Here is a 21,631-nt window from a genome sequence, read left to right on the forward strand (position 1 = left end):
TATCTCCACTCTCAGACATACTGTCAACGGAGGAGGGGGGAGGGGAGGGGGAGACAGAGGCAAAGACGAGGGAAAACAGTAGATACAAGAGGAAAAGCCTGCTGGGTGCACACAGACCAAGATTAGGACTAAGAAAAAACACAGAAATAAAGTTAGACAGAAATAATTATTGAAGTGCAAAGGCTAGGAAAGAAGGTTTGCTATAGAGCTAACCACAAATGCTGCTTCTCCCTCTAAGGCAGGAAGAGAACTGGATATCAGAGGGCGGTCCTAGCACATGTGACAGGAAGCAAAGGTTTTTTGGATCCTGCCTCCCTGAGCATAGGAACGACAAAACCCGCTGATGAAGATGTACTCCGAACTCAGTGGGAGAATGTGCAATTTCATCTGCTGTTCTGTTCTAATGTTATGAGATTCTCAAATTACCTTTTGGCCTCTCACGGATATAGCTCATTTAGTATCATCAGCAGGCTTTGTTACTTTAAGTATTCACATGTACATGGACGACCTGCAAATGGGTGAAAGGGAAAAATCAAACCGCCTCGCCCTTTCCTCGTATTTTTTATGCTTAAAAGCTATCACATTTTCATGAGGTGATAGGATATATTTTCTAAATTTAATTTCAAGACTTCGGTTTGAGCTACTTTGTTATTCCCAGTTGAAGCAGCCCTATTCAACAACAACAGAAACAGATGTTTAATAATATTCTAAACACCAGTAAGTTCATCACATGTATTCAACTCTACCTTCCTCTACCTGCTTGCATTAAGGAGCTATTCTAGGAGTTCACAATCAAAAAAAGTGATTGTTTTCAACATGAACAACAATAACCTTGTCTTACAACTGGACATAGCCAATACTGAAGTTGTCCTCCTTTGGATACATGACAGATACAATTTCCCAGGTATATTCTGCAAACCAGATATCGTAGAACCATTATGAAACCTAGGCTGATGCTTAATGAAAAGTGCAAATCTTAAAACCACAACTCAAGAGGCACACACCAGCTTGCAATTTACCCCAAACTAAAGCGGGGTTGAACAACAGCTCTGTTCCCCTACATAATATCTTAGATTTACTTCGTGTTTAAGACATACTGCAGCATTTAAGACCTGCTGCGAAGCTTGAGCAAAACAACGACAGCAGGAATCACTCCTTCGAACCACACACACTGGGAAAAGTTCTCCTCTCTGGACAATAAGGCTTCTGCATAGATCAGGAGGGGGAAAAGTTGTAGAAGATGTTTTGAAACTTATTCTGCAACTCGCGGGGATTAAAATAAGACATGAATATGAGCATTTTTGCAATAATTTTTATAATGTGACTGAAAAATGACAATTTTTGTCTACAACGTTTGAATAAATTAAAAATATCTGTGGAATACGCTATGTGATATGAAACTGCAATTTTATAATTCAGGGAGAATTAGCTGCTATCACATCACAAAATAGTCCTGCCAGACTGATAACCAAGTAAATCATGTAGGAAAAGGAACACCAAGAAAACAGCACAGTGGATTACCGAGGTAGCTCAACAGCTTGTTTAAAGTGGGGTCACCAACCTTTTCTTTAACGAGAGCTACTTCTGAGTAATGAAAAACATCTCAAGCTACTCTTTCCCCTAGCATGTTACCAACATCTTGCTCCATCCTAGAACCATGAAGTAAGAAGAGCACCGGCAACGAATTTATTACCTAAGCATCACAGAGAAAAATCCTTTGAAACAATAGCTTGAAAAAACAAATGCCTAGAGCAGGGGTGTCAAGGCCCGATGGCCGGATCGGCCCCTCGAGAGCTCCTATCCGGCCAGCGAGCCAGCCGCCTATCCCACTCTCAATCTGGGTTGGCATGGCAGGGTCCAGCCCGACCAAGTGACATTTATGTCATATTCGGCCCTCGTAACAATTTAGTTTGACACCTCTGGCCTAGAGCTTTTCATAATCTTTTTCTGGGTCTTCTATGGGATGTACGAGCTACTGGTAGTTAATGAGCTAATGAGCAGTGTTTTTTGTTGGTGTTTAGGTTCTCATTCTGGAGGGCTTGCAGCCTTAGTGCAGGCAACAGACCAGCCCTTCTATATTAACCAAAGGGGCACAGACCATGTTTACAGAAAAGTACACCAACAGTGGGAAAACATCTTTATCACAGAAGACCCATATTGTTGGAAGGAGCTCAGAGGACCATCTAGTTCGCTGGTCTTCAACTGATGTGTCAGGAGTCACAAGTGAGTAATGACCTTAGGTGGACTGCACCAGGTGTATTTTCTTGTTTAGTTTTTACACATGACACACAGAGAGACGAGGGGGAAATGGTCAAATACAGAAAGCAATTCAAACTGAATCTTCTGTTCAAAGACTTGGAATTAAAGATGGGTCTGCAGTGTGATAAGGTTGAAGAGTACTGAGTGAGGGCAACCCACTGGCCCTAAATGTCTTATTCGATGCCATATCTAGAGGCGTCTTCCTGAAAGCCTCTCCAAGGACAGAGATGCCACCTATGTATCGTATTGCCCTAACAACCCTTGCCCTTCAGCAGCCTCCCATTAGAACACTCCTACGCTGACCACCTCTCTAATTCAGGGAGGAGCTTTCACATTATAACTGAAGCATAGATCTTCAGAAACACACTGCCTGAACCCAGCCTTGTCTAGGCTTCCACATAAGCCCTTACACATTTTGCACTGACATGTCCTCTTTTGATTAGCTTTGCCCTGTTCTACCAGTTGTTTAAGTAAATAGGCGCCATCACTAAGTGACCCATTACAAAATTATAGAGCTTAAAAGTTTGATGCTTTTTTTTTTTTTTTTACAATGGGGCCAGATAGCAAAAATATTAAACACCAACTATTTTTCCCTCTTTTAAATTTACAGCTCAAGCATTGTTAATGGTCCCCTAAACCATATCTTTAGGAACTGGGGGAAAATACAGTATTAAAAAAGTATTAACATAATGCAATGGATCTCTGAAAAGGACAGCATACAGAAATTCCTCATGATCTTTGCGATGCACCCTGATGTTCTGCTTTGATGAACCACCGATGCTTCCTGCAGAACACGTTATAAATCCCCCTGGACATGTGTCCTTTCCCCCCTCCTCTTCAACAGAATTCAAGTAGTGTAGGAGAAACTTGTATATGCCTTTTAAATCACAGACCAGGCAGATACTGAGCCACTTATTGGATTTCCCCCTCCTTGTTCCACTTTGGCTAAGTACTCCCAGTGGAACTATAAGTCTGTTGACGTTAGCTTTTTCATGCTTCGCCTTTGAGCTAAGCTGGAAGCTGCGACAGGCTCTAACACAGGCTGAAATGTCTTGTGATTCAGTGCAGAATATGTGGCAGCCATGGCCCCCTAGAAAACAACAAAGAGATCGTCATATCCTCGTCTACAAGAATGAAATCAAACTTCCACAGAGAAGGAAAGACAGGTGCCAGTTTTACCTTTACTAGATGTGGTGCATCTTGCCTGTTCAGCTGGTAATGTGGCAACTGATCCCTACAGGTGATCCATGAATGCTTGAGAACTTGCTCTGCGGTATATCGCTGATGTGGATCTACATGTAGCATATGAGATAGCAAATCCTATATTGAAGTAAATTAAACAGAGAGAACAGTTACAACCAAACAGGATGATGAGAATTTGAAGACTGGAGCATGACAGATTATATTTGACTCTAATGGGCCTTTGTGAAACCCTACACAGGTTTTAATGCTAGCAGTAGCTGAGTAACAGTAAGCAACAGAACCAGTCAACTGATTTAACCTCAGCCTTGTAAAGGCTCAACCATTGAGTTCAGGGGGAGTTAGATCTGTGTATTTGAAGGGTTTTGTACTGAGCTACCTCTATTTGCTGATGTGCATGAGGAAGCTAAATTGTGAAGGATTATCATCGGATTACGCAAAGCTATGTGGGAGTTGATCTCTTTGAAAAAACAACAAAGCATATTCTGAAACATTATTGTATAAGCGGCCCAATATTGCCTGTGACTGTTGTCCATAACTCTTCCTGATTTCCTAGGCTTGCACTGAATTTTGGTAATGAAAAATTTCCACTGAGAATCATAAATCCAAAGGACCTTAAACGGCTGAAAACTGGCATAATAAATTATTCTGAACACGAGGTTCTGATCAGATCAGATTGCTTATTTACGGCCCTTAGCCAGATAAAATTTCAGACAACAATTTACAGTCCAAATCTTAATTCACTTAAAATATCAACCAGATTACCTCTACCATTTGGGCTAAGAGAATACTCTATGACGACGTATATTCATTGCTGCCATACAAAATTTTGCGACCTGAGGGGTAATAAAGGAGTTATCACCTTGTAGGAGCTTTTCGATCTTTTCTCTTTCCCTGTCATTTCTCATTCTCGGTATTTGGGGCTCGATAAACTTAGAGCGAGGTATTGTATAAAAATTACAGTATAGAAGGACATGCTCAATAGTTTCTAGATCCCCGGATTTACAGGGGCAGAATCACTCCGCCCTAGGTATCTTCTTAAACTTTCCCTCTAGCATGGCAGAGGGAAGGGCTGCCCACCTAACCAGGGTAAAGGCCCTTCTATATCTGTTTATCTCTAAATAACGGAGGTAGGCTGCTGGTGCGAAGATAAATTTAGATTAGGGGGGAGCCATAAATTGAGGCACTCTTGCTAGATCTGCTTGTCGCTCCATGTCTTTAACTCGTTGGCTTATGGTTGATTTTGCTTGATTTCACCCTAACTGAAGTAGTGCTAGAGGGGAAAAACCCAATTTATTTAGTTTGTCTACAATGGCTATAATCCACTTTGACCTAAAGGTGTCACCCAAAATCAGTGGGAGAAGACCCTTGGGATTGAAATTAATTTTTAGCCAGAGATAGAGTGAGGACAAGGCGACCCTTACCTCCACCTTCATCATGCCAGTTTCTAAACAGATCATTGTATTTGATACACATCTTGGCAATTGCAGGGCAGCTCTAAGGAACTTGGATTGCACTCGCTCTATGGGAGTATGAGGTTCTGTATACAGTTAATATATACACTGTTTGCTTCGCATTTCTTTTATCCTATGCTTTTTGTTTGAACTCATACACACATTTAAAATCCTATTGTGTACTCTGATTTCAGAGGAGAAAGCATAGTAAAAATCTCATGCATCAGCTGCCACAAAAATACAAGATAAACGTATAAACAAATGTAAAGATACACATGATCACAACTGACATAATCAAGCCATGTAGGTAGAAATGTAGGTACGAAATTTGTGCAACTGAAGCTCATACAATAGGAATTCTAAAATAATTGCTTTGGTCTATTCTGTCAAAACCCTTTGCAAGCAAGATTTACAAAGTACCAAAGTCAGGTGTTAATTTTATCTTGAAAGCAACACTTACATTTCAAAACAAGGAGGTCCTGACAATTTTCTACATCAATTTGATGCATATTTAAATTGTGGGTCTCTGCCACAAGCATTATTCTGTTGCATTCACACATTTGCTTTTTTACTCTCCCAAGGTAGAAAATGAAACATATTTACACCTTTGCTGCATCTGAAACAGTGTCCCAGTTGCCTCCGCTTAGGGAAAATTTTCCACTTCCTATTCGTAATAAGATTTCCTCAGGGGTATCATTGGGGCCATTGGCAAAAGGAGTATACCTAAGTTTGAATATGAAAGTAAGAATTACAGCAGGCAACATCTCTAATTCTACTGCACTTTATGTTGTGTCAGTGTAGCTTTTTTTAATCACTTCAACCATGTTTATCGTTAGAACTTGTTCTCTATTAGTAGGACTGACCTGAAATACAGCACCAGAGTATGGAGCCCATAGAGAGAAGGCATCTCCGTCCCGTCCCCCTCCATACCTAGCACTTCAGATGCTGGCAGCAGAGCTTCACTGTGAAACTCTTCAGACACCATTTTAAGTTCCTGTGACCATGACATAATGTAGCCCAAGGGTCGCCAATGTGATGCCCATGGGCCCCATGGTGCCTGCCAACACCTCTCCTGGTGCCCCCCAAGTATTTTTAGAAAGTACTTAGGGCCAGGTGGGGCTTTTTGCCCAGCGAGGCTTCCGATTGGTTGTACAGATCTCTAAAGATGTTGCTTTGGCAGCAGCTGCCACTATAGCACAAGGATTTTCACTGTGTGACTGAAGGTATCCGCAGGGGTATTCCTGCGCCCCAGTCCACTATTTAGGAATTGGAGTGGAGTGCTTTATTGCACCCCAAATTAGAACGTTTCTTGGATTCCCCGGGAGATTCCCGAGGAGCGTAGCGCTGGGATCAGCTCTCTACCGGAAGTCTCTTTATCAGAATTCCAAAGGTTCCTGCATGTTCAAAAGGGTTGGGGACCCCTAATGTAGCCAATCATATTTGGCTATGTAGTGACATTGCAGAGAACAAAGGAAATGATTTCAGAGTAACAGCAATATGGAACCAGCTTACTCTGAACTAGTTTCCTCTGCCTTCAGAGGCCAGACCAGACCAGTATCAGGTGAGGTGGCAAAGCTTCTTTATGGATATCTAAAACGTCTTATTTTTTGAGGCAATAATCCATTCTGATTGACAGCTTAAGCTTGTTATGTCATCCAAGTTGCCGAAGCCACTTTTTCCTACCTTTTCTAATTTGAGCTGTAAATTGTGAACTGACTGACCAATTTCAAATTTTAAAGCACTGCTGGAAAAGCTCATGAATTCCCGTACAAATCACTACTACTGACAGTTCCTCTATCTATTACCATTATTGTGTTAGAGGCATATATCAAGTTAAAGGTACATTTCCCCCAGATCCATCCCCCCACCAAATTTTAATACAGTTTACAGCATATGATGCTTTATAAAATCCAGACAGATAATTGTAGCTTATTGTTTTGCCGTTCCAAAAAGCCATGGCATGAAGATAGGCACATGAGAAAAGATCCATGTTTTATGTGATTTTTTTATCCAACATAACTTCCAAACCCACCTTCTTGCATTCCAAATAAGATGTTTCTCTAATTTCATGAGCTGTCAGAAGATTCATGGCCACGTCACCACACATGGGGGGGGGGGGGGGCTACCACAGCAGTGGACAAGCTAGCCAAATCTGCCTGATCTTGGCTCACTGGATTCAGCAAATTGTTCATCATCATGTCAACTAAAGCTTGGCTATCTGCCTCATCTTTTTTCATTCTGGTCAGGTGGAATCCAATCTGTCATCTTTCTGCTGCATTGACCAATCATGCTTCTCATTTTCTTTAGAAACACGCTCCTGTATTCTGATGTCAGATAGTGACATCTTCTAGACTGAGGCTAAATCCCTTTGTTCTCCAGATGTTTGAATATCTTTGTCACTGTCTCCTCTATTGTTCGGCCTACAGGAACTCAGTAGGATTGTTAAGAGAAATTCTCTTGGTTCCTCGTTGCCCAATTTCTCTATGAAATTCAAAAATCTATTTCTTTTCCTCTTTCTAGGAATCTGAAGTCAGTTTCCAATAATTCCATTCTGATCAAAGAGAAATCTGAAGAAAGGAGGGGCAGGAAGGGAGGTTCTGCAAAATTTCACTCTGTAGATGCTCAGAGGCAGGCAGTGTCTTCCTTTTCCAAACCTTCTTGTCCACCTGCTTGTGGTGTCTAACAAACAAATACAAAGGGTGAAGTTACAAAAAGCTGCACTGATTTCTCCTCAAGAAGGAATGAAAGAGTAATCACTCTTTTAAAAGAGAAAAAAGAATAAAAGGAATCAATGGCTATTATCTAAAAAAGTGGATTTCAGAAAAAGAAATTCCATTCCCTATAACACTAAAACTCACCCAAATTTGTTATTAGATCTTAACTGCACTGAAAATGTACCTTGCATGAAATGCTCCTGTTTGTTCTGATGGTCAAGGAGAAAAGTGGTCATTTGGGCATAATAGTAAGGAAGGTAGCATGCATAATTCAGTTTGTCATAGGTTAAGAACTATGGAATCATTGCCTGGATGTATGTCAACTCAAGCATTCAATCACCTTCTTGCGATGTTCTAATTAAGCCCAGAAGAATTTCTACCATACCCAGATAGGATACCCAGAATGCAGGCAAACTTCCATTTTCGCATCTGAGGTAATTACAGTAGTCTTCCAAGAGCTCCATAATCCTTGAACAGTATGGCTTATCAAGAATTTATTTTGGTCAAGCGGTGCATACATCTTGACAAAGGATGATTATGCTGTTCACCATATCATCCAAATACAGTGTCTTCTCCATGTGAATGTCCTTCAACCATGATTAGAAACCCTGTCATATTAGCTGTATGAGTGCCTCATAAGCTAGTTTATGAAGTCTGACTGCACAGTTATACTTGTGACCATCCACTACTACAATTATTGAACCTTCTGCAAATGTGTCCGACTCAATGCACAAATCCCACAGTCCTGCATCTTGAAACCTCTTACTGATGACAGTGTGAAATATATCCATTCTAATCATGATAGTATGCTTAATTTTGGAGGGGATGCTTCCATGTGATTTCGGCAGCTTTTGCATAACGCACCTGATCAAACATGCAATCTTGGACAACTGCAGAGTATACATGATGTTTCTCCTTCTGACACTGCAAGCTTTTGCATGCATAGAGCTGCATCAATCTATTGCAATTGGGAGTATGAAATGCTGTGACCAAATCAATTCAGAATCTTGATCGGTTCTACATTTCTTGTTAGAGGCTTTGCTGCAAAAGGAAGGAATATACACTGGGGGGCAGCACTTTGTCTTGCCACAGATAAACAGCATACACCAGGTCCTGATCAAGGGAAGAAACAAACTTGGAGACATTTATAAGGCTATTACCCATCTTCTGTGACCCAGCAAGTATTGCATACAAGAATTTGGTAATGGATTCTAGTATGCTGCAATCATCATAATCACCTTCTAACTTCTGATTCTAGGGCTCAGAGAACTTTTGATTCTGAATTTCTTACTTGCAATGCAGCCAGGACTACATCATCAGCAAGCGCAGACTTCAAATAAAGTAACTCACTTTTCAGAGCCTGGTTTTCTTTTGCAGTTTTCTTTTATCATCAGGAAATACATGCAGGATTTCAGGAAACTCTTTTTGCAATGCACAGTGAATGTTTTTCTTGGCTAAATCTTTTACAGCATTGACACCAAAAGAGCTCATGATGCAATGGACGTGGAGGTCAGGTCATACACATCACAGTTCGCTCTTCATGAATGAAAAATGTTCTTTTGTATGCCCCATTAGCTACAGCATCATATAGAAGTTCCTCATTACTACTATTATCATCATGGTAGGCTGAACCGTTGCAAGCAGCCTCCTCCTTTGTGTTAATGCAGTAACAAGACCGGTGGTAGTGAGCTTCTGCAGCTACACGGTCTCTGCTGACAATGGCAATCATCCCTGCATCCAATTTCTTAATGGCTGCACTTCTAATGCTGGCATCTGCACGTAGTTCACATCACCGAATGAGAAGTTCTCTTGTTCTCTTTTGTCCTTTAGGATGCTTGTTTGTTTGGCCTTTTTTTTTCCCTCACAGAAGATGTGTTCAGTCTCACACACTATAGAAGAGTATGATCTTTGTCCACTAGACTTCGTAAGCATGCTCCTCTTTCCTAGATTCAACAGTAGTGTTCCTTTTGGCAATGATAGTATCCAAGCACTTCTTCACTGTAAAAAAACTGTGACACTTCCTATGGTACTGCAATGAAGGTATTTCACCTTCCGCTACATTTTCTGCAATGCTTAATAAAATGGTTTTATGGTTTCTGCTTTCTGCTGCCTTCAATAATATTTTTCACAACTCCAGGGTTTGAGGGGACACCAATCTTGCATCTTATGCTTCATCAGAGCAGTGAATGGTACAGTCCTTATGGGGTTGCTTCTGTGGTATCATGCTTTCTTTTCCTGGTGGGACCATGTCACAACAGATATTTTTTGTATTTTAATGGGGGGGGACCCTCTGGATCTCGCTTCCTTCACTCCTCAGGCTCCTTCTCTTCTTTCTTTCCCTTACTGGCCTCCTCTCCCTATCATAGCAAACATGTTAGCACAGCTAAGGGACAAACACAAAAGAAGCCACAGCTGAGGTTATGACACAATAATACTAACATATATGGTCCCTTAGAGAATAAGATTCATGAAATGATGACAGTGTAACATTTGTAAATAAAAATAAATGCACATGCAACAGTTGCTTAACTCACAAAACTGATATGTGTTTCTTTTCAGTAACACAAAATTATCTATTAACCATTTAAATTGGATAAAAATCACATAAAATGTGGATTCACATGAACACATGAAGCTGCCTTATACTGAATCAGACCCTTGGTCCATCAAGTCAGTATTGTCTACTCAGACTTTGTTTTCATGTGCCTAACTATGGCATATCACAATTAATTTCTTCATGATATGGCTCTTTGGAAAGGCAAAAAAAGCTATAATTGTCCAATATACTTTAGGTGACTATCTAGATTATGTAAAGCATCCTATGCAGTAAATCATATAAAAAGTGGAAAAAATGGACTTTGTCCTTGATATATACAATGAAAATGGTAATGGATAGAGGTACTTTTAGTATTATTCATAGGGTAACTTACTAGCTTTCCAACAGTGCTTTAAAATTTGACATTGATCACTTGGTTCAAAAGTTACAGATCAAATTAGAAAAGACAGGAAAAACTGGCTTTGGCCACCATGATGACATCTTAAAAAGCTGAAGATACCAAAAGAAAGAGTTATCATATCAAAACATAATGCATACACCTTTCAGAAAAACATAAAGAAGTTTTTCCATCTTACCTGATACCAATATGTCAATATTTTGCTCTTTGCCCACAGACTAAAGTAGTATAACAAAATCTAACTGACTGCATGTCAATATCTCTATTCAAGAAAGGGCCAACATTTTCAGACAAAGTAATTACGCCACTACTGCAGCTAACTGTAGCTGAGCACTGAAGAAAGCCAGTACAAAAATATGAGTCTTTAGAAAGGCCTTTTGAAACATTTTAGGGACCCTGAATTTTAAGCCTTTAAGAAAACCTGACAGTCTTAACATTTTCAGGGTCACCGCTTGGATGTTACCTTAATTGCCGTATTTGCATAAACATTCTTCACTACTATTCTTTTTATTTGTGGAGAATGTCTTACATTCTAGCCATTGGTTTGGCTCCTAAGGACTGCTTTCATAAATGGAAGGACTTCAGGCCCAACCCATTCACTCTAGACCAGGGGTGGGTAACGTCAGGCCCGGGGGCCGTATAAGGCCCGCGAAATCATTTGGTCTGGCCCTTCGTGGGTCCTGGCAGATCTCTAGCTCAGAAGGATTTAAGACTGGAGACCTGCCTCCTCCCGCGGGGCATTACTGGACCGAGCTCCTTCGCCAACAAGCCCCAAGCGGCTTGTCGCTCACTCCGTCTTGTGTTTGCTGCCCTGCCTGAAACTTTTGGGCCCAGCTGGGGACGGCAGAGCTCAAAAGTGAGTCGCTCTACATGGCAGACACTTGGAGCCATCTCCGGTCGTGCCTCTTGGCTCAATGTTTGACCAAATATAGCAGGCTAATTTTTAAGTTGATAATTTTGTATGGCTGGCGAATGATGTTATAAATATCCAAATGGCCCTTGGCAGAAAAAAGGTTCCCCACCCCTGCTCTAGACCCACACTGATTAACCAGCAACCCTGTCAAGACACACCTTGTGTCACATGCCTCATATTTTAATTAAGAAGAAGAAGATTTGGTTTTTATACCCCACATTTAATACTTTGTTCTTCTCCTGTACAAACACCCTGTCTGGTCATAGTGAACATGCTTGAAGACCTTTAAATAAGATTGCCAGGAGGGCAGCAAATATTTTATATGCGTTGAGCAAAGAGGCAGCTTTCTGTCTTTCTCCCTCTTGGCTCATGCTCCTTTGAAAAACCACCATGCATGTTGATGCAAGAGCTGTGGCTCAGTGGCAGAGCATCGGCTTGGCATGCAGAAGGTCCCAGGTTCAATCCCTGGCATCTCCAGTTAAAGGGACTAGGCAAGTAGGTAATGTGAAAGTCCTCTGCCTGAGACCCCAGAAAGCCGCTGCTGGTCTGAGTAGACAATACTGACTTTGATGGACCAATGGATGGATTCTGATGGATTCAGTATAAGGCAGCTTCATGTGTTCACCATGCAAGAGCACCACCACCAGCACAGAAAGAAGAGCAGCAGGGATCCAAAAAGCTTGCAACAGATCGAAAGTTAATAGCTTCTGAATCACCACCATGCCTGCCCACCAATTTTCAAAGAGTCCAAAGCCAGTATGAGCTCACTGAATTAGCTTCATGATTCTCTGGATTTTGACCAATAATTAGAATGTTGGTACAGGATCTCTTCTCAAGTACAAGACTAATGATCTTAGTATCTGGCTGCCAAAATTCACACAAAATACCAGCCGCCACATTAATGCTATGAATGTGAATAATGTTCAAGTTCCGAATACAAACATTAAATGCTATCAACTGATAACAAATGCTTCTTACCCAGCCAACATTGTATAAAGGAGGACACCCAAACTCCAAATATCACAAGCAGCATCATATCCCTGTCTCATGAGAACCTAACAAACAAATAACAAGACACCATTTCATCAATGTAAAGCCCCAACTGAAAGCTGACTTAGAGGAAGTCTCAGAAGACGTTTAAATATAGCGTCTACTTTTTCTGAAACATCTACTCTTACAGGCAACATATATAAGCATATGGAAATTCGGGTTTGTGCGTTTGCTCAAAAATGCTCAATGTACTGAACCATTCTAATTGCTGCATTTCATATTTCAGCTGCCTTGACATATCAGAACAGGTCACTACATATGTGGTAACTTAGAATGAACAGGGTTTTTCTCCTTATAATAGATAATGTTAGCTTTTCTTTAAGATGATATAAGGCAAATATATCTCAACCAACTTTAAATGTCAAAAGAAAATATGTGCAAAAATAAACATGAATTTCCACACACCTCTGGCGCTACAAAGTTGGCAGTGTAGCATGGCGTTAAGAGAAGCCCATTTTCCCCCCGAAGTTGTTTTGCAAAACCGAAGTCACAAATTCTGATGGAGTCAGCATTATTAGAGTCATCCATATACAAGATATTACTGGGCTTCAGGTCTCGATGCACTACCTTTAAAAAAAAACAATACTTTGGTAAGCACTTCAGGCACAGGAGTATTACAATTAACATAACACAAGAGGAACCTGCCTAATAGAGGTGACTAAGACTGTAACCCTATGCAAAGTTACTCCAGTCTAAGCCCGTTGAAATAAATGAGCTTAAACTGGAATGTACAGGACTGCATGATAATTTCTGGTTTTTCATCTGTCAACCAATACAGTATCTTGCTAATCATCAGCTGTTACACCAAGCCGTGCCTTGTTCTAAGTTAACAATGATGTTGGTTATTCCTCAAACGCTAATATGCTTTTCAAGATGGTACATACACAAGACCTTGTTACAGTTATTATATGGCCTGCAAAACTATCAGCATATTCATAACTTACTCCTTGACAGTGAAGGTAGTCAACTGTTTTGGTGATAGTGTACAACACAGCACTTGCTTCCCGTTCAGAGAAATACTTTTGTCTGAGAATACGATCAAGCAGCTCACCTCCCTTCATCAGTTCAGTGACAAGGTAGATATATTTACCATCATCGTACACCTGTAGAAGATTATCACAATTAACACAAACGTTACCAAGCACAAAAGAAAAAGATGCACCACTTAACCCACCAAAATGCAGAGCACATACCAATGAGAATCACAGGATTACCTCAGCATTCTTGATGTGAATTTAGAAGCACGCGTACATTTAATCTAACTCATTGCAATAACTGCATGGCATGCTCAACCTAGGCTTGTGAGAGCAGGAAGTGGAGACACATGAGGATGTGAAAGGGAAGGGAAGATGTGCACAATCCAGTGGCCCACACTCCAAATTAGACCTTAGGCTGATCATCTACACTTCCTACTTAGTGGTCATTTATGCATGGTCACTTTAACCTCCTTTATTTCCTGTTTCAGCCAGGATCAAAGTAACCCGGGTTGGGGGAAACTGTATGCATTGGCTGGAATGATCAGGGACGAAACTGTGTGCTAATGGAGGCATGAATACAGAAAAGCAGTCTCCCAAGTTCAAATCAAGTCCCACCCCTTTAAATGCTGCTCTGTAATTGGCTGACTTAGCAGTATTCACCCTGTGAGAAGATCTCCTTCCCCCCAGACCCAACTGCCGAATAAAAAAGCATTTCAAGAATAAACAAAAAACAAAAAAACGGAGCAATCTGAAAGAAGGGGGGGAATCTAAGCCTCGTTTTAAAAAAGCCTTTCCTTTGCTCAGAAAGAGCTCCGAGGGAACAGGAAGCACTTGAATCCCTGCCTCTTTACACACTGCTTCGTGATTGGCTGTGAAAGAAGCCAATCTTCTCCGCTTCCCCTGTTTGGCTATCTGCCTGCTGCCTTGAAGAGGGGTTTGGGAAAGGGTGGGGCGAAGCTCAACCCGAGAACAGAGTATGCATGCTCTGTGACTCTGGAATGAGCCAGGAAGAACAGTTTAATTCGGGCCAGAAATGGGAAAAGCCGGATTCGTTATGCGTTGAAACAGCATTGAGCTTCCAAGGAATGAGGTAACGTGCACACTGAAAAAATTTGATCCTGGCTGAAACAATGAATAAAGGAAGGTAAAGCGACCATGCATAAATGACCAGTGTTTGCTTTATGGCATAGGACATGATGAATGGGAAAACAGGGAATTTCCTCCTCATTACCTCATTACCACCAAATCCCAAACAGTTCTTCCAATAAATTCAAATGCACATTTATCATATTCCAAGAAGAGCTTTCATCACTGTGCGCCAGTTCATGGATATGCATATCTCAATTAGCATTAGACATTAAGGAAACATACCATCAGATAATGGAGATGAGGCTAATTTTCAGAGCGGTGTTACTGGCACCTGATGACATCTGACACTTATTGGTGTGGGTGATAAATATAGGCTCCCAAGCAGAGGGGGAAAGCGATCATATGTACACACTCAAAAAATCACCTTTTTCACATCTAGATGGAATTTATTTCCTCTTTGATATTTCTCACATCTTTATAGGGCCAAGAAAAAATTAATCTTCATTTCCCCCTTTTTTTAAAGTGTGAAATGGCAGATGAATAGCCAATGGCTATTAAATCTAGGGAAAGGAACATTTTTCATCATGTTCCTTGTTACCATTCAAAACTTTTAGAATAATTTCAGAGCAAAACTTCACTAAACTCAAGTGTGTGTGTGTGTGTGATTTTGACATCAAGTCACAGCTCACATGGCAATCCCATAGGGTTTTCAAGGCAAGAGATGATCAGAGGTGGTTTGCCACTGACTGCCTCTGGGTGGGCTGAGAGAGAGCTGAGAACTGCAACTGGCTCAAGGTCACCCAGCAGGTTTCATGTGGAGGAGTGGGGAATCGAACTCGGTTCTCCAGATTACAGTCTACCATTCTTTACCATTACACCACGCTGGCTCTCTAAACTTAACTGCTTGACCACTAACCCTCTTGTTTTATTTTGAGTTTCTACTCTTATGTACACATGCACATTTCAGGGCCTTGTCCGGGAACAGGCTCAGATGCCGAGGTCTCCATCACAGCAGCAGAGTCCATCCCGGCCTTCAAAGTCAACGGCCCTGGCGTGGAGGCCCTCCTGGCTTCCTCTGCCAGCCCCTACCAGAAACCCCCAGCCCCACTTAACTGTGGGGCGGCCACAGCAGTCACCCACAGCCCCCACAGTCCAGGAAGGTACCAGCCCTGCCCACTTGTCATCTCAATGGAAGGTGCAGCAGCAGAACCCTCCTCCCCAAGGCCAGCAGCCCTGCAAAAGCACTGGCTGCCAAGCAGGGAGAAGAAGCTGCTGAATGCCTACACCTGGGAGGCAAGGCTCATGTATCTTACATACATTTGGAACCCACGTAACCACGGTTACACAAATGCTCTGTTATTGTAAACAAGTCATTGATTATTTCAGATAAAAATACTGCCAATTATTACAAGAAGGTTGCCTTCTCTACATTCTAATGGAGAAAAAGCTGGAGGGAATGACTTAATGGTAGCAGTGCTTAGTTACATATAATATATATAATATTATATATAGTATATAATATAAAACAATATAAAAGAATACATACATCTTTCAAAGTAATAATATTAGGGTGCTGTCCATAGCGCATCAAAATCTCAATTTCTTCAGAGGGATCTCTCTTACTTTTGTCAATGATCTAGAAAGGTCAAATGGCATAAAAGATTACACAGTATTGATTGTTTTATTTATTGTATTTTGTTAACCGTCTAGTCAACTGAAATCTTATGTCTTAACAGATGACAATCCTCTGTGGAACAACCAGCAGGCAGGCATACAGAATCGAATCACAGCTTTAATGACAAAGGCGAGTAACTCCTACCAAAAAACTGCACAGGACTACATCAACTGACAGTCATTAATTTATAGCTAATTGTACCAGTTACATGTCACAATAATCCGAGAAGGACACAGCAACACAGTGAGGATCTACAATGTGACTGCCATTCTGCCCATGTAGATCCTATCAAAATTGAAGAGCCATAAAATATATACCAGCGAAGCCCTCTTATCAATTTCAATTTATAGTCAGCTTTAAACTCAAAGGCTCAGGTGGGCCCTAAAATATTTTCAAGTATCCATATTTATCTGTGGTTTACAGGACACAAAGAATGAGCATTATGGAACCTTAGAGACCTACTCCAACGCCCACAAATCATACCAGTGTTTGTAAGTCACAGCCTACTTTCTCAGATACATAAACAAGCATACACACCAATTGCAATGTCTGCAGTCCATCAACCTTATGAGCGGGTGGTTTCAGGGGGGGAAATCTGTGTTAAAGTTTTAGATCTAAGTTTTACAAATTCTAGTTCTTGTAATAAGGCAATTTACCAGGTGATCAACTGTTGCTAAGGAAAGAATTCTAAGAATTTGAAAGCTCTGAAGGTTGGTAAATTCCATATGGGTTGCTATAAACGGTTATCAGATCTGTAGTAAGCAGTTTCACAAATACCTTCACAGCAAACTCCATGTTTGAAGCTATGTGGATACATCGTTTGCACACAGAGTAGGACCCAACACCAATGTCCTCTTTAAGCTCATACACATCTGTGAATAGTGCACTGTTCCCATGAAGTTGCTAAAAACAAACATAAGCTGTCATGTAATGTTCCCAAAAAACCTGGAATAAGACAAAGTTAACCACAGGAAAAAAATAACTAAGTCCCTCCAATTCCTTCTATTAATGAATGGGAAGCTAATCTAAGGGACAAAGAAAGAAGACAGCACAATATTAGGGCCACCTTTTATTACTCCTAAGGAAAATAAGGCATGTTCATCTTCTGAGGAACCATTTATTTTGTCTCCTCTGACAATGTTGTTTTCTATTTATTTATACACAGGATAATTGTCATTTTGGAATTCATTCCATTTTTTTTACATTTGAAAGTAAAGGTTCCCCAAATGTACTTTAAACGTGTTTGTTAGCTGCTTCTGTTGTGTATCTAAAGGAGGAGAATGGATGCAGGAGTAAGAGCCAACCCACACAGTGCTCATAACCCAAGGCTGCATTTGGACATCATGATAGACCACGGTTGCTCAAACTGTGCAAACCTTAGTTAGTCTACCAGTGTGCCGGCGTAGGTCAAGGGCTGGGCGGTGCCCGCAGTCCTCAGATGTGCGGGGGGGTATCTAGCCCCTTTCGGAGCAGGCAACAAAGATTCTGCTATCTCCCAAGGTCAGTATTCAGAGGCTTCGTCAAAACAGGCAGGAGTCAACGGCCGGAAAGATCAATCATAGCAGTAGCAAGAAGGCAGGGAAATTGCACGGTTGCTTTCGCAAAGTGAAAGCGTGCCTGCACTGCCTTTATCAGTCAGTGCACTTCCAAGCTAGGCTTCATCCTGCAACGACTCAGCACCAGTTCTCTGTCTGCTTAGGCTTTCCAGGCGAGCACTCCTTCGCCTACCCTGCAAAACTATACGCTGGCGAGTCCTGATATGCCTATCAGGTTCAGGTGAGCTTGGAGGGCTGCCATTCTCAGCTTCCACTGAAGAGTTGGGGGACGAGTAGCTTCTGTCTGCCTTTGTTCCATCTCTCTGCCTAGCTGTGGTTCCTGCTGAGTTGTTTCAGGCTCCTGTACTACTGACTGCAATGGAGGTACTGAAGGCCCAGAGGCAACCTGTTCCTCCACTTCAGCTTCAGAGTCCTCTGGGTCCTCAGCTCCGAAGGCAGGGCCCATGACAACCAGTCACAAGTAATTGTTGCCTATCCCCCATTATTATTATATTTATACCTCATTTTTCTCCCCAGTGGGGACCCAAAGCTGGTTACAACAGCATGCTTCTCTCCCCCATTTTATCCTCAAAACAAGCATCCCACTGCAGTGGGTTAAGCCAGGAGAGACAGTGATTAGCCCAAAGTGATCTAAGCAAGCTCCCATGGCAGAGTGAGGATTCAAACTTAGTTGTGTCCCAGATACTAGTCCAACATTCTAACCACTATGCCATGCTAGCTCTCCCCTAGACTGCTATATCTGTGCCCAAGTGGCAATGAGGGGCAATGCTACTCAACAAACTGTCGTTTGTGAATTCAGAGATCAAAACAAACCACAATTAGTACAATTAGTGGTTAACCAACTTACTAACTCTCATTTGAAGTCAATCAACAAACCTCAGTTTGTTTAGAACATGTACATTTGAATGTCACAACCAGAGTATCATCAAAACATAAGCCACAGTTCATTGCAACATCTGAATGCAGACCAAGACTGCAACAGCTTGATGACTGATACTTTGACTGTTTGAATGAGTACAGCACCTGAGTCACATATTCTTCAAATTTTTACAAATGGCAAAGAGGTCTGCATATATTCCAAATCCTCAGCAGGGTGTCCTTAGAATTTAAAGACCATAGTCCAACAAGTTTCCCTCTGTTTCCCTTGGGCATCAATATTTACCAAGAAAGAAAGATGCACATTACATACAAGATTTACTTGACAAGCAGTTATGGCAAATCAAATATCACTACATAAGTTGATTTTTTTCCAACAGATATAAAGTTATGCAGAACCCAAAGTTAGGGAAAATACTTTACCTGAACTATTGGCAATATGTTGTTGAGGGGGGAGATTTTGTGGTCTTCTATGGCGGTAGTTGCAACGAAGCTAAAGCCTTTGAAGAGCTGATGTGCATTAGCACTAGGTGGAACTCCTGGAGAATCTAGAAGATAAATTCACATTGTTAGGTAATCAATAATATAACTTTAGTATAATACACTTAGTCTATATAGATACATAAAACTTTCACCTCTTTTTGAAAATTGGAGAGCCTAAATGTCATCCAGTTATATTCAAGAATTTAACAGTACTATATGCATTAAGACCTAAGTAACTACATTGCTTGAATACCAAAATCTGTTTTTTAAAAAGTTAACTTGGGAACAAAATTCCATAGGGATAAATGGTCTGGAACCATCGTATCTGCAGGACCATCTCTCCTGGTATACCGCCACAGAGCATTATGCTTTTCTGGAAACAACTCTTTGGGGGTCCTTGGCCCTAGAACCATCCAGCTGTCCTCAACCAGGGTCAGGGCCTTTTTGGCTCTGGCGCCAGCCTGGTGGAACTCTCTTGTCAAGCGAGATCCATGCCCTGTAGGACTTAGTTCAGTTCCGCAGGGCCTGTAAGACAGAGATGTTCCACCAGGCATATGGCTGAGGACAGCAAGGGTTATGTAGATCAGCTGGCCTCCCTTCCTTTTTCCCCCTTGCCCTCCCTTCCCTCTTCTTTCCCTTTTTCCCTCCTGTTCCCCTTCCCCCCGTCTCTATTCCCTTATGGACCTAGAGAACATTATGGACATCAGAGAAGGGAATTCAGAAGGGGAGGAGAAGAGAAGAATTCTACATCAAGTTCTTCTGGAAATTTATTTACCTTTTGGTGTTTTTGCTGTGAATTCTGGATCAAAACAAAATGTGTCTTCAGGTTTTCCAGATGCAGGCTTAAATGGGGGTTGAATCTCTGTCCTGTATAATTTCTGAAATTGATATAATACCCACAAAGTATTATCTTTCTCAGACAACTACAAATTGTTGTAAGCATAAGGGTTTCCAAGGCTTGCTCTCATCACAAACAAATATATTTAATTGCAGCCTAGACTTTAGTTTGTACTAGTTGTACTAGATTTGTAATTGTACTAGATTTGATAAATTATTTTTCCCACTTTAATCTTTTTTTAAACAAAAATCTCTTTTTAAGTCCTTATAAAGCTATACAACACCATCAATATTTCTAATTCTCAATAGGGCCAAATCTGTGGATACCTAAATCCAGAGACTGGAACCATGAACTAACAAGACAGATTTTTCTACAATCCCCCCAAAAGCCCCAGGTTTGCAGAAAAGTCTAAAATCCTTTTTTAAAAATACATTGGGAAGGTTTTAAAAAAAAACCAAATAATAGAAGCAGCATATGTAGCTTTAAGCAATTAATGCCCTCAGTGGCCATTTGGGGTGCGGCTAGGCACTGATAGCATTACTGCCAGCATACAAGCCTTGGTTTCTGTCAGAAAGGGGCAGGAGGAGGGGCCAGTGCCCATTCCAGGACTGTTTTGGCCTTTGAAGGAGGACTCATTGGGGCCAGGCCAGCCATCAACCATTAGGTGAATTGCTACCACCCAACATGCATGGCTAATCCAGGACTGGCTGCTTCCTATTGTTTAACAGCAGCCAACCCACGAAAGCCAGCATGCTGTAGTGATTACAGTCTCAGACTAGGATCTGAGAGACCTAATTTTGAATCACCACTCTGCGGCGGAAGCTCACTGGATGACTTTTGGCTAGTTACACACTCTCGGCCTAACCTACCTCACAGGAGAATGATGAGAATGATGTGAGGTACTTTGCATCCAAATTATGGAGAAAGCTGGGATATAAATGAAATAATAAATATAACTGAAGAATGAGAGGAGATAAAAAAGGTTGGTAGGTAGGTGGGAAAGAGACAAGGAAGCAGGGAAAGGTGAGGGTATGGGAGTGCCAGTAGGAAGGAAAGAGAAAATAGTGTGGAGAAGGGGATACAGGGGGAAAATCCCCCCTCAAGTCCTTGCAGGTTTCCTACCATGTAACTGGGCTTTCCAGGCACCCAGCACTACGCATCTCAGCCTTAGTTTTCCTGGGCAGAGGCTGCCAGGGGGAGAGGAGGAGGGAAAGGTAGATAAAGGTAGGTAAGGCGATGTATGCCCTGACCTGGATGGCCCAGGCTAGCCTGTTCTCATCAGATCTCAGAAGCTAAGCAGGGTCAGCCCTGGTTAGTATTTGGATGGGAGAACACCACGGAATACCAGTGTTGTTGTGCAGAGGAAGGCACTGGCAAACCTCCTCAGTTAGTCTCTTGCCATGAAATCCCCAAAAGGGGTCGCCATAAGTCGGCTGCGATTTGACAGCACTTTACACACACTCAAGGTGGTATATAGGAAGGAGAAAAGGAAGCAGGAAAGGGGGAGGTGCTATGGGGGCTGCTAGGGGAAGGAATTGTGAGGGAGGGAAAATGTGATTCCCCCTCCCTCTCCACAAGTCCTTGCAGATCCCC

At 41.6% G+C, this 21,631-nt stretch overlaps 1 protein-coding gene across 1 annotated transcript in view; it reads right to left on the bottom strand.

The window, feature by feature from the left end:
• Positions 1-3,096: 3,096 nt before the first annotated feature.
• Positions 3,097-21,631, bottom strand: part of RPS6KA6 (ribosomal protein S6 kinase A6) — a 66,229-nt gene continuing 47,694 nt past the window's right edge. The window contains exons 12-21 of the mRNA XM_056859813.1: positions 19,976-20,078; positions 19,141-19,265; positions 17,063-17,188; positions 16,157-16,246; positions 13,489-13,647; positions 12,950-13,111; positions 12,473-12,549; positions 5,519-5,636; positions 3,439-3,579; positions 3,097-3,349 (exon numbers count right to left, since the gene is read on the bottom strand). Of these exons, the coding sequence (XP_056715791.1) occupies positions 3,224-3,349; positions 3,439-3,579; positions 5,519-5,636; positions 12,473-12,549; positions 12,950-13,111; positions 13,489-13,647; positions 16,157-16,246; positions 17,063-17,188; positions 19,141-19,265; positions 19,976-20,078 (1,227 nt within the window). The 3' untranslated portion in view covers positions 3,097-3,223. The remainder of the gene's footprint in view (positions 3,350-3,438; positions 3,580-5,518; positions 5,637-12,472; positions 12,550-12,949; positions 13,112-13,488; positions 13,648-16,156; positions 16,247-17,062; positions 17,189-19,140; positions 19,266-19,975; positions 20,079-21,631) is intronic.

Source organism: Euleptes europaea, chromosome 13 (genome assembly GCF_029931775.1).
Source record: "Euleptes europaea isolate rEulEur1 chromosome 13, rEulEur1.hap1, whole genome shotgun sequence".
NCBI lineage: Eukaryota > Metazoa > Chordata > Lepidosauria > Squamata > Sphaerodactylidae > Euleptes > Euleptes europaea.